This window comes from Maudiozyma barnettii (genome assembly GCF_903064755.1).
Source record: "Maudiozyma barnettii strain CLIB 1767 genome assembly, contig: KABA2_07, whole genome shotgun sequence".
Lineage (NCBI taxonomy): Eukaryota > Fungi > Ascomycota > Saccharomycetes > Saccharomycetales > Saccharomycetaceae > Maudiozyma > Maudiozyma barnettii.
Window position 1 is genome coordinate 560,084 of NW_024545244.1, and position 12,056 is coordinate 572,139.

Here is a 12,056-nt window from a genome sequence, read left to right on the forward strand (position 1 = left end):
TTTTTGATATGTAAGAACTTTAATTGTCTAACCTTTATACGTTTTTTTTCTCCGCCGATATGTCAAGTGTAAACATGTATAAAAAGCAATAATAACAAGAGTATTTATTTATTAATTTATATATATATAAACATGTTATAAAGGAGGGGGAGGGTTGTGCTTTTTGTTTATTTAGGTATCACTAACAAAGTTATACTAACCATCATTATTATGCTTGGTTTGATCTATGTTTTCTTGCAAATTGTGGATCTATCTGTTTGTGATGAGTTTGATTTCTTGCTAATGCACCTAATATATCTGTCAAAGACACCACACCTATCAATTTCCCTGCAAGATGATCCTTTTCCATATAACCCATTGCGGAATCGAATGTATCAGCAGAAGAATTGGTAGAACCCACCAGGGGTTTTTTCAAAATTTTTTCAGATGATGTTATGGAATTCATTGATGCTAATGAGGAAGAGGAAGACGTTGTTGATGGCGTAGTTGAAGATGATGGTCTTTGTACGATCCATAATCGATGCGACTTTGTAGCGACCAATTTGGCAATGGTTCTAGCCAATGACGAGGTTGGATATACATGAAAGATTGGGAAAGAGTCCTTCCCGCCATTTTCCAACCCACGAGTGTTTAAAATCACCGATATGAAATGACGGCATGTGTTATTCAATAATGGATATTGTGAAGTTCTAGTGACGTGTTTGACATCTGTAACGCTAATGTTTCCAATTAAATTATATTGATCATCCACTACAGCTATTGATGAAATCCGTTCATTATACATCTTTAACAGGGCGTCTATTAGCGGTTGGTTCCCATTGACTGAGATGACTCTTGATTTACTGTTGTTGTTACTGCTATCATTATTGCTATTATTAATTGTCGATTGGCCTGCTTGTCCCTGTCCATAATTTAACACACCGATGTTTAAGTCTTTAATTGAAGAATTAAATAACGGTTCCAAATCGATAAAAGAGCGCGCATTGTCCCATAAATATTTCACCAGTCTTCTCTGTGATAGAATACCTTTGATTGTGGTCATGGTGACGTCCGTGATTGCAATTCTATGAACCCCCGAACCCAGGATATTAATTGCGTTTGATAAATTGTCTGTCTCTGCCAGTTTGAAGAATGGATCCTTTGGAGTTCTTTTAATCAAATCGCCAACTGGGACATTCCCTCCATTTTGACATTCTTTGGTCAACTTCAGATCATTAATATTAATCTTATTCAGGACTAACAATAAGTAAAAATTCAAATCGTTATAATCGAAAGTCAAATAGTTGCAACGATCGTTTGGTCTTTGTTGAACGGGCAAAGAAGATAGATGATATTGTATCAACGTATTAAACGCGTGTTCCACGTCCAGATCGCTCTGGATCGATATCAGTTTATTCGATTCGATCAATTGTGATAGCCTGATGTGCTGCCATTTGGTTGTGTGGACAGAATACAGTCCCTGGCTTGGCGTTGGTTGAATCATTGGCAGGGAAGTTAGAGACGTTTGCGAGTCGCTCTTTGATAACGTTGAGGACAGGTTGGAGATGGAGCTACTAGAGGAGTCGTTCGTCTCGGATCTCGTCAGTTCCGTAGTCGTCGTGCTATTATTAGTAGCACTCGTAATATTTCGTGGTAGTAATGGAGGCGTTGACAATAATTCCACTATCGACGTTGGCAATTTCTTACTATTCGTAATATTTTGATCCGCGAACAATGAATTATCATTAGAGGTCGGCATGATGTGTGTGTGTGGGGGGGTATATATATGTGTGAATGTATATAGATATGTAGAAGTATCTCACTATTGTTAGTTCAAATTAGTTTAAATGCACTTGATTTGCTAATTAAATATATGCCAACTGAAAAAAAACACGCAATTTTGACTAAGATGTAATTAAAATCTGCAAGAAACAGCGAAAAAAAAAAAAAAAGATCGATAGATAGATAGCTGTGGTATTTGTGGGGTATGCGATATAGAGAGAGGGCACAGAGAGCATCACAACTCTGTCGTGCACAGCGACACACCACGTGACACCACGTGACACCCACGGCTGTTGCCCCGGGCGTAAACGGACAATCGCCGAAGGCCGCAAGGGCGCGCTCCCCTCAACAAAACTGTCTGCCTCGCAAATATCGGAGGGCCACGCCGCCATCCCAACTGAAAACATCGAGAAACAGCAGCAGCAGCAGCAGCAGCAACTCCGACGGCCTGTCAAATTCACTCAACAACGACAGCGACGACTGCCACTGCCAAGTGAATTATCCGTCGATTCGTCGATTCGTCGATTCAACCGATAATTCACACAGTTTTCCACTGTTGTCTGTCCAGTTACTCGAAACAGATATAGCTTTATTACTGGCAATGGCAATGACAATGGCAATAACGACTGAATTATTTATTAACTCAACAGATTTCAGCTAGCTCAATGAATGTTCTGTTTGACGTATAATAGCACGATGTAAGGGACACACACACACACACACTACTACTACTGCTACTACTACTACTACTGCCCAACAAGATTAAAATTATAGCATAATGATTATTGTTTAAACAGAATAGTAGATGGATAGAGTCATGTCTATTATTATTAATAACTTGTTTCTCAACAATTTAAATGCTTTTCGGATTTATACAGAAACGAAAGGGTATATATATATATAGAGAAAGAGTATAATGATATATATTTATGATTTTGTTCTTGTTCAATATTTCTTATTGGATTATATTAGATTATATTAGCTAATAATACAGTACTACAATACAACAATACAATACAATACAATACAATACAATACGAAATGTCTGCTACAGCTACTATGTATCCTTCGGATCCATTAGCAGACTCATTTAGAGAAAAATTTGATGAGGTCGATCTAAAAGACGCTAATATTTTGGCTACCGGTATGGATAAGCAACAATTACGTGTGGTTAATGGATTTGGCTCTTTAATGGGCTCAAAAGAAATGACACAACTAGACTCAACCGATCCAACCGAAACTTTGAAAAATAATCAATTACGTCGTCATATCTCCGAACAACCTTGGACTTTGAATAATTGGTACAAACATTTAAATTGGTTAAATATTACCCTGGTTATCATATTCCCCGCTATCGGTTGGTTGCTGTATTTGACTAATCTAGTGCCTCTGCAACGTAACGTTTTCTTATTTTCAATATTTTATTACGGTGTCGGTGGTATCTCAATCACAGCAGGTTATCATAGACTATGGTCTCATAGATCGTATTCCGCCGCCTGGCCTTTGAGATTATTATACGCCTTCTTTGGTTCTGCCTCTGTCGAAGGCTCGATTAAATGGTGGAGTCATTCTCATAGAATTCATCATCGTTACACAGATACTCCAAGAGACCCCTACGATGCCCGTCGCGGTCTATTCTACTCTCATATGGGTTGGATGATCTTGAAACCAAACCCAAAATTTAGAGCTAGAGCAGACATATCAGATTTAAACGACGACTGGATCGTCCGTTTTCAACATCGTCATTATATTATTATAATGCTGCTATCTGCTTTCATTGTACCAACTGTAATCTGTGGGAAACTGTTTAATGATTATTTGGGTGGGTTCGTATATGCCGGGTTGATTCGTGTCTTTATGATTCAACAAGCCACGTTTTGTATCAATTCAATGGCTCATTATATCGGGACTCAACCATTCGACGATAAGAGAACTCCAAGAGATAATTGGTTGACGGCTCTGGTGACTTTTGGTGAAGGGTACCATAACTTCCACCACGAGTTCCCTACTGATTATAGAAACGCAATTAAATGGTACCAATACGATCCTACAAAAGTTTTAATTTACTCAACTTCCTTATTAGGTCTTGCATCCGATCTAAAGACATTTTCACAAAACGCAATTAATCAAGGTTTGGTTCAGCAACGTGAGAAAAAATTAGCTAAGGACACTAATTCGATCCATTGGGGGCCAAACGTTTCAGAGTTGCCCGTGTGGGACAAACAAGACTACCTCAACGAACTGAAACAAAATAACAATCTGGTAATCATCTCAGGGATCGTTCATGACGTTTCAGGCTACATTACAGAACATCCGGGCGGTCAACCGCTACTGAATTCTGCATTGGGGAAGGACGCTACAAAGGCATTCACGGGTGGTGTGTATCGTCATTCAAATGCAGCTAAAAATATATTGGCAGACATGAGAATAGCTATTTTGAAAGAGAAAAAAATGGCTGCTATCAATTTCGCTGGGAAACCACATAATTTAACTAGATCAAAATTCACTTAAGTTTACTTTTTTTTATTTTATTTTATTTTATTTTACTAATATACGTTTTATATTTTATTACAATTGTTAGATAATGGATATATTTTGTTTATATATATATATATATATATATATATATATCCGTTTTATGAATAATAATGACAAACAAAAAAAAAAGATTCTAATAATAATGTAAGTATGTACAATATACACCTCTATCTCTATGAATAAAGGATGTTATCAATATTCATAGAAACATTCCTTTGCTATCTCTCTCTCTCTCTCTCTCTCTCCCTCCTCGTTGGTTTATCTAGAAATCACTGCCTGTTTCGTTAATCAATGCCATAATCATTCTATACAAATAGAAGAAAAACATCAATAAATAGAACCCTAACTTCAGGAAACTTTCTCTCTTATGTTTTCCTAAAGTTCTGAAAATCTCAGTAGCATCCAATAATTGAGTCTTGTGATAGATCTTGTTCAAATTGTAAGCAAAAATTGGTAAATTCAATAAGAATACAAACCAATACCCACTGAATAGCATTAAGGTTGAAATCACCGCATGCAACCCAGCTTCAGGGACAATCAGTCTGTTCACCTTGGAACATAGTTCAATTGGATTGATATAGTCAGCCTCTAAATCAGCATAAAGAATAGTGAAATGGACTTGACCAAACAAATTGACACAGTTGGCGACAACTGCTAGAATAAATAACCAGGCTCCACCCATTGTACCAAAAACAAATATATCGTGTGATGAAATGCTATAGTATATATATACTGTTTGTCTATAACAATATCAAAATAGTTATTTTATGGGAACTACAATTTGTTTTGCCAATCCTCCTCTTTATCAAGATGTTAATCCTTAAAGATGTCAAAGAAAACATTCAAAAAGTTTTTTTTTCTTGCCTCTCTCTCTCTCTGCTTTTTCGTTTGGGGGCAAAAAAAATAGAATCAGGCAACTTCCGGGTAATTGAAAATCACTAGTGTGGCTTACCATTAATTATATAATAATACGGGAAAGAACGACTATTTATTTATATATATGTTTGTTCATTATCAGGGTAGACATGGGGCCATTAGTAGTGGGCTTCTAGGGTTTTCCAGGAGGCACCATTAGCGTCGACAACAGTACCGACACTCAATGCGTCGAACAAAGTTGGGAACTTGTTGGAATCAGCACCGTATTGAACAAGAGTATCAACAGTGCCTTGACTGGTCTCAAAGGCTCTAATAAAACTTAGGCCCTCCTTAGAGTTTTGACCCTTCTTACTTAGGAACCCCTGGATCCATTGTCCAACAACGATAACTAAACCGAAATATTCAGCAGTATCAATCTGCAAAGTGACAGATCTACCTTTAGTGACAGACCCATCAGTAATCACAATATCTTCCTTGGAGAAGTCGATTGGTTGCCACAATTCCATGAACTTGACACCTGGTTGATCCTTACCCATTGGGAAGATCTCCCCCTTTTCTTGTCTGACACCATTGTGGATGGTTTGCCAGTATGTCTCGACGGGACCCTCATGTTGATTAGGCATTTGTAAATATTTGTTAGAATCAAATCCAAATTCGAAAACTTCCTTTATAGTGTCTTCAGAGACCTTGGATACAGCGATGTCCTTATTTGTACCACCAAATGCCCATTCGAATGGGAAAGTGGCTTGTTCCTTTGTAGGATGTAATAATGGACGTAAAGAGATGTAATGACCATCAGTAGATTCCGAGGTAATAGTGTTGGTTTCCTCGAATAAGGAACCGTTGACTTCAAAGGCAATTCTTTTCAATAAAGCAGGCATGGTTGTAAAGTGTGTGTGTGTATCTATTTAATAACAAATGTTCAATTGACAATTGTGATCGCAATTACCCTTGTAACAACATTAAAATAATAATAATATACTGTCATTAATCTGTTTCTTATACCCCCATCCCATCCCCTTATATATATCGTCGATTACTTAATAAATTTGAAATTTCTACAATTTTAACGCGGAACGAAATTTTTCACCACACGGAAAGGCGGCGGCGGGTGCTTACATAATTTTTGCGATTACATAAGTTGCTGATACAACGAATACCAAAGCACCGTCGGACCACTGTCATACGATAAAGTCAGGAATTGTGTGTTCAGATAATGGCTGAAATACCACGTTTACGCCAGTAGTCGCTCACAGCGTGCCATTCACCATTGACTCTTTTAATGGCGTTGATAACACTCTTTGGTGCATGTTGGACGACATTATAACCCATCTGTTTCAAACTATCGATGGTTTCATGGCCTACCATGGAGATATCTTCTGTCTCTATTTCGTTTGGCAATAATTGATGATGCATACGTGGATATGCAATGGTCTCTAATAGAGGCATGTTGTACCAGTATGTTCTCACAATAGATTGAAACACAGATGTAGCTATTCTCGATCCACCTGACGCACCGACAACGAAATCAATTTGACCTAATTCATTTAATATAATTGTTGGAGTCATCGATGACAATGGTCTCTTGTTTGGTTGAATTAAATTGAATTGGGAGGCAGTTAAATTAAAAGTATTAGTCCTGTTCAATTGTGCAAAATCATCCATTTCGTTGTTGAATATTACACCGGTTAATGGATCATGAACTAAAGAACCAAATAATAAATTTATAGTAGATGTTAATGCTACTGCATTGCCAAACTTGTCAACAATACTCATATGTGTAGTCCCATGAGGTTCATTAATTTCATACAAAGGCTCATAGAATTTCCAATCATTATTTGTCTTGTAGTATGTTTCTCCTGTCGAGTCATTCAAATGAATACCTTCTAAGATCTTATCATATGCATTTTGAGTCCAGTTAGACGATAATAATAAATCATGCGCACTTGTGTAATTAATATTTCCCGTATCCCCCAGGTGACTTCTTGCACTAGCTAACCATTTCATTGCCTCAATCAAAACATATGTAGTGTCATCCTGATAATCACCACCTTGCACATTTGGAAATTTATCCATTAGTTTTAAAGCTGCCATTAGAGCCAGACCACTACTAGTACCATCACTAGTCAACACAGTTATATCATTATTGGGACTATATTGGTATCCCTGTCTTATTTTCTGAATAATGGGATTCATAATCTCAACTGTATATTGACTAAAATCATCGGCGGTCACTATACCACCATATCTTTTAATTGTGCTCACCATGGATTTCACAATCCAATGTTCTGGGTCATAAAAGGGATCTACTGAACCATTTGTTGCTAAGACATTCAGCATATTAGCCAAACGGGGCCTCACAATACGCTCACCCTTCTGTAAGACCTCTGTACCATTTTCATTAAGAACAAATGACCAATCCTGTTTGATACCCTCACATATAAAAATCGGTTCATATAATTTTAGAGTGGCCGCTAAAGCTTCATCAATAATCCAACCTTTATTACCTAAGTCCACCACAGGGTCTAACAAATCATGCCAACTGACGGTACCACTACCTTTCAATTTAAAAAATTCATATAATCCCTTTAATTCCCCGGGAACAGCTATTGACAAACCACCTATCTTTGTTTGATAATCTTCAACAAAGGAATCTGGATTTGTTGCATTAGGTGATATTTCTCTAAAATCCATCGACATATAGTCATCATGTTTAGTGTCGGCCCATGTGATATAACCACCACCACCGATCCCTGAATTAAAGAAGTTAACCATACCAATACATAGAGTCAGAGTCACCGCTGCGTCTGCCGCAGTAGCGTTTGGGAATTTATGAAATATTTGATGTAATGTCAAATTGTTACACAGTTGCAAATCTGAACTGATTGCATAATCATGACCGATTTTCCTCAGAGATTGGTCGGGACACATCGACGGTTTGCGATCTAGTGGGTCGATATCAATATCGTGGAATGGCAATTCATGAGGTAATTTGATAGGATTATCATCTTGTAAAATGTGGAAGGGTCTTTGTAAAACAGGGTTTGCAAACGTAATTGCCAAAAATAAGAAAATGGCCTTCATAATATTCAAATTAATACTAACAGCAGTATATACTTAAATCTTGCTAACTATTCGTGGTGTCAATACTTGAGTTTTTAGTGCAATATTTACTGTCATCTCACCTTCCCTTGACCTTTTATATCTATCTGTAAACCTGTTAAAGGATTATGAGATATCGCATGGCTTAAGCTCACAGAGATAAGCTGAACGGCCCGCAAAAACGGTCAGCGTTATTATTAGTCAGAATAAGCCTCGCAAATGTGATTGATAACGTACTTAAGCAAAGGTTTGAGAAAGCATAGTTGCCACCACGTATTAAGTTCAATATATTCTGATATTCAAGTATTTGTTGTTAGTTTATATATGTTGTAGTGTCGATGATATCGGTAGTGAAACTGACAAGTCCAATGTAGTTGGTGGTAATGGCGTGAAGTTCGCTGTATAGAGAGTACATGAATTTTACTTTTTTTATAAAAGTTGTCAATGCTACAAACATATCACATATCTGTACTCCCTCTTTCTCTCCTTCTTGTATTCTGTAACACTGTATATACTTGTCTTTAATGTAAAATTATGTTCATCCATTAGTACAAGAATAATAACAAACTGAAAAATTAACAGACAATATATCCATTCATAAAAGAAGCAATACCATCAAAAGCACCCGAAAGACAGGCAAGAGGCAAGAAGTACTACTATATTGAATCGACCATTGCCATTCATTTACTAGTACCACTATCAAAAAAAAAAATATGGCTAGATATTATTGTGAGTATTGCCATTCGTATTTAACACATGATACATTGAGTGTCCGGAAGTCTCATTTAGTAGGTAAGAATCATTTACGTATTGCAGCAGATTACTATCGCAATCAAGCTCACAATGAGACAAAGAGGAAAATATCAACAAGGTTACAGACAAATCGCAAGTGTAAGAAACAAAATTTAAAGGAGAAGGATCATTCCACTGTTAAGATACATTGTTCGACTAAGAAAGAAAAACGAAACCAAAGGAGAATATATGCAGCTCATATAAAGGAACTGAAGGATAGTAGTAACAGTAGTACGATATTAGCAAAGGATCTTGCTTCAATATATTATGGATCTCCTGGCTATAGCAAAGTATGGATCGACAGTAATAGGTTTGATGTTGGAGAACTCGTTAAAGCCACAGGTTTACCGAGACGTGCTAATATAGAACAACAGACCCATAGAGGTACTGAGCCCATACTTCCTAGAGATCACGTTTTCACTCGTAATGAAACAAAGACAAGTGAGGGGTCTTCCTTTGTATTGGCACCACCAATGATATTATCACAATGGAACAATACATTACCAAAACAAACTATGTATAACGACAGTGGGAATATCATGAAGACTACGTTGCAAACTGGCAAAAGACGTTTTCAAGAACATACAACCTCAGATTATCAATACAAGAGACCTAGAGTATAAGCATTTTGAGGGGAGCCAAACGGACTACAATGCTATCCTCCCCCTATATTCCAAAACTATAGATAGCCACAACATCTACCAATTGATGCCATAGATGCCACGTTAAACCCATCTAGTAATGCTACCAGTTCATATATAAATATGTATATAGTTTTCCTTACATCATCATCATCATCATTATTATTATATAATACACGGTGTCGTGCACAGTGATGTGCCTTCCCACCCAAAAAAAATTTTCAGCTGAGCGAAGGGATGGATTTGATTTATTGATTGAATGAATGATGGGAATTGATCAAGATAAACAAATTTTATTTCACCATCTTCTTCTTTAAAGTTGATTGGTATATAGATGGGTTTTATAATCGTATTGTAATTTGTATTATTTATTATACCTTTTTTTTCGTAAATACTTTAACTCAGCAATCTCAAATAATTATAAATATGTCTGCTCCACAACCAGCTAACGGTGAAGTTCCAACTTTTAAATTAGTCCTTGTCGGTGATGGTGGTACCGGTAAGACCACTTTTGTCAAGAGACATTTGACTGGTGAATTCGAAAAGAAGTACATTGCCACCATCGGTGTCGAAGTCCATCCTCTATCCTTCTACACTAACTTTGGTGAAATCAAGTTTGACTGTTGGGATACTGCCGGTCAAGAAAAATTCGGTGGTCTAAGAGATGGTTATTATATTAATGCTCAATGTGGTATCATCATGTTCGATGTCACCTCCAGAATTACTTATAAGAATGTTCCAAACTGGCACAGAGATTTAGTACGTGTTTGTGAAAACATTCCAATCGTACTATGTGGTAATAAGGTCGATGTTAAAGAAAGAAAGGTTAAGGCCAAGACTATCACTTTCCACAGAAAGAAGAATCTACAATACTACGATATCTCTGCTAAATCTAACTACAACTTTGAAAAGCCTTTCTTATGGTTAGCTAGAAAATTGGCAGGTAACCCACAATTAGAATTTGTTGCCTCTCCTGCTTTGGCTCCACCTGAAGTCCAAGTCGACGAACAATTGATGCAACAATACCAACAAGAAATGGAACAAGCTACTGCTTTGCCATTGCCAGATGAAGATGATGCTGATTTGTAAGCATCATGGCTAACATATGTCGCTTTTTCTTCCTTTACTCCTTGTGTTCTGAATAGATATCATTTTCTACCCTACACTTCTTTTGTATATACGTATTAAATATTTATATATATATTATGAAGATGTATTAGATTTCAATTATCAACAACAACTCCTTGTTTATCTAGTTTTATCATAACGATAACTGTTCCTTTATACCTTTGGAACAGTTTCGTTTATTTTTGCAATGCCAAGTCTGTGTGATACAGAGAATGAACCACTGGAAAAAATCGTTATTTCTGTGTGAAGCGAAGAAATAACGATTTTTATTTAGGTAACACGTACATTAAACATATAAATATATATAAATATAAATATAAATATATTCACTTAAGCTAGAACTGGTGTTTCTTTTTGGTGATAGCATTATTAGTGGGTACATACAGGCAATAATATATTACAGATTGATATTTTAGATACACATAGAATAATGGCTACTATACTTTATAATCAGAACAGTAAAGTGATTAAATGCGAGGACTCTGATCTAACAGAGACTCGTGAGATTTCAATCAATCAAATTAATAAATTATCTGCTGCCATCATTGCAGAATCTAATCCAAACTTCACTCCACAACCAAACGATGAACACTCTAAGATGATAAAGAGTCTCTTTGAGAGTGGCCTTGCCATGCTCAAACAAAAGAAGATGCAAGACGCGTTAAAGAATATTGCACTGGCTGTAGATATGGCACAACGTAGTAGGGCACCTTATGAAGCCTTTGGGATCCAATTACAAGAAATTCAATTCATGTTGAGACACAAGATCGATTTGTCTCTAATTACGGGACGTTATTTGGACGCATTACAAGATATAGAGTTCTTAATGAATACAGGGATGGCTCAAGCTGATGTATATATTAGAAAGTCAGATGCTTTATTGAAATTATCGCAATTCGATGATGCAAGAATTTGTTGTGAAAGAGGTCTAAGTTTACATCCAAATGAAACTAAGTTAAAGGCATTGATGTTGGAGATCAACAGAAGACTAGCAGAATACAATGGTGACAATTAATATACACATAGTTTTATACATATACATATTTAAATACTAAGATAACAAGTACTATTACTATATATATCTGTCTCTTTGCAGTCATCCACCACCCTATTCACACTACTTGATGAGTGGCATTTTTCCTGCTTTCTGCTTTTTTTTCCATTTTTGGCTGTGAAACGAAAAGTTCCAAGAAAATTTTGGAAAGTTCATCATCACCA

The 12,056-nt window shown here is 36.5% G+C and overlaps 8 protein-coding genes across 8 annotated transcripts; 4 read left to right on the top strand and 4 right to left on the bottom strand.

Annotated features, from left to right (window-relative positions):
* Window positions 1–208: 208 nt before the first annotated feature.
* Window positions 209–1,738, bottom strand: SDS23 (Sds23p; the record flags this gene model as incomplete). The annotated part of the gene is made up of 1 exon (XM_041551753.1): window positions 209–1,738. One exon carries the CDS (start codon window positions 1,736–1,738, stop codon window positions 209–211), a length of 1,530 nt encoding a protein of 509 aa, XP_041407687.1.
* Window positions 1,739–2,802: 1,064 nt separating this feature from the next.
* OLE1 (stearoyl-CoA 9-desaturase) lies at window positions 2,803–4,272 on the top strand (the record flags this gene model as incomplete). Its single annotated transcript, XM_041551754.1, has 1 exon — window positions 2,803–4,272. The coding sequence occupies one exon, from the start codon at window positions 2,803–2,805 to the stop codon at window positions 4,270–4,272; it is 1,470 nt and encodes a 489-aa protein (XP_041407688.1).
* A 289-nt stretch (window positions 4,273–4,561) lies between these two features.
* On the bottom strand, window positions 4,562–4,981 carry ERV14 (cornichon family protein; the record flags this gene model as incomplete). The annotated part of the gene is made up of 1 exon (XM_041551755.1): window positions 4,562–4,981. The coding sequence occupies one exon, from the start codon at window positions 4,979–4,981 to the stop codon at window positions 4,562–4,564; it is 420 nt and encodes a 139-aa protein (XP_041407689.1).
* Window positions 4,982–5,333: 352 nt separating this feature from the next.
* On the bottom strand, window positions 5,334–6,056 carry HRI1 (Hri1p; the record flags this gene model as incomplete). The annotated part of the gene is made up of 1 exon (XM_041551756.1): window positions 5,334–6,056. One exon carries the CDS (start codon window positions 6,054–6,056, stop codon window positions 5,334–5,336), a length of 723 nt encoding a protein of 240 aa, XP_041407690.1.
* Window positions 6,057–6,384: 328 nt separating this feature from the next.
* On the bottom strand, window positions 6,385–8,259 carry ECM38 (gamma-glutamyltransferase; the record flags this gene model as incomplete). The annotated part of the gene is made up of 1 exon (XM_041551757.1): window positions 6,385–8,259. The coding sequence occupies one exon, from the start codon at window positions 8,257–8,259 to the stop codon at window positions 6,385–6,387; it is 1,875 nt and encodes a 624-aa protein (XP_041407691.1).
* Window positions 8,260–8,990: 731 nt separating this feature from the next.
* Window positions 8,991–9,692, top strand: YHC1 (Yhc1p; the record flags this gene model as incomplete). The annotated part of the gene is made up of 1 exon (XM_041551758.1): window positions 8,991–9,692. One exon carries the CDS (start codon window positions 8,991–8,993, stop codon window positions 9,690–9,692), a length of 702 nt encoding a protein of 233 aa, XP_041407692.1.
* Window positions 9,693–10,136: 444 nt separating this feature from the next.
* On the top strand, window positions 10,137–10,799 carry GSP1 (Ran GTPase GSP1; the record flags this gene model as incomplete). Its single annotated transcript, XM_041551759.1, has 1 exon — window positions 10,137–10,799. The coding sequence occupies one exon, from the start codon at window positions 10,137–10,139 to the stop codon at window positions 10,797–10,799; it is 663 nt and encodes a 220-aa protein (XP_041407693.1).
* A 469-nt stretch (window positions 10,800–11,268) lies between these two features.
* On the top strand, window positions 11,269–11,853 carry SEC72 (Sec63 complex subunit SEC72; the record flags this gene model as incomplete). The annotated part of the gene is made up of 1 exon (XM_041551760.1): window positions 11,269–11,853. The coding sequence occupies one exon, from the start codon at window positions 11,269–11,271 to the stop codon at window positions 11,851–11,853; it is 585 nt and encodes a 194-aa protein (XP_041407694.1).
* Window positions 11,854–12,056: the final 203 nt, after the last annotated feature.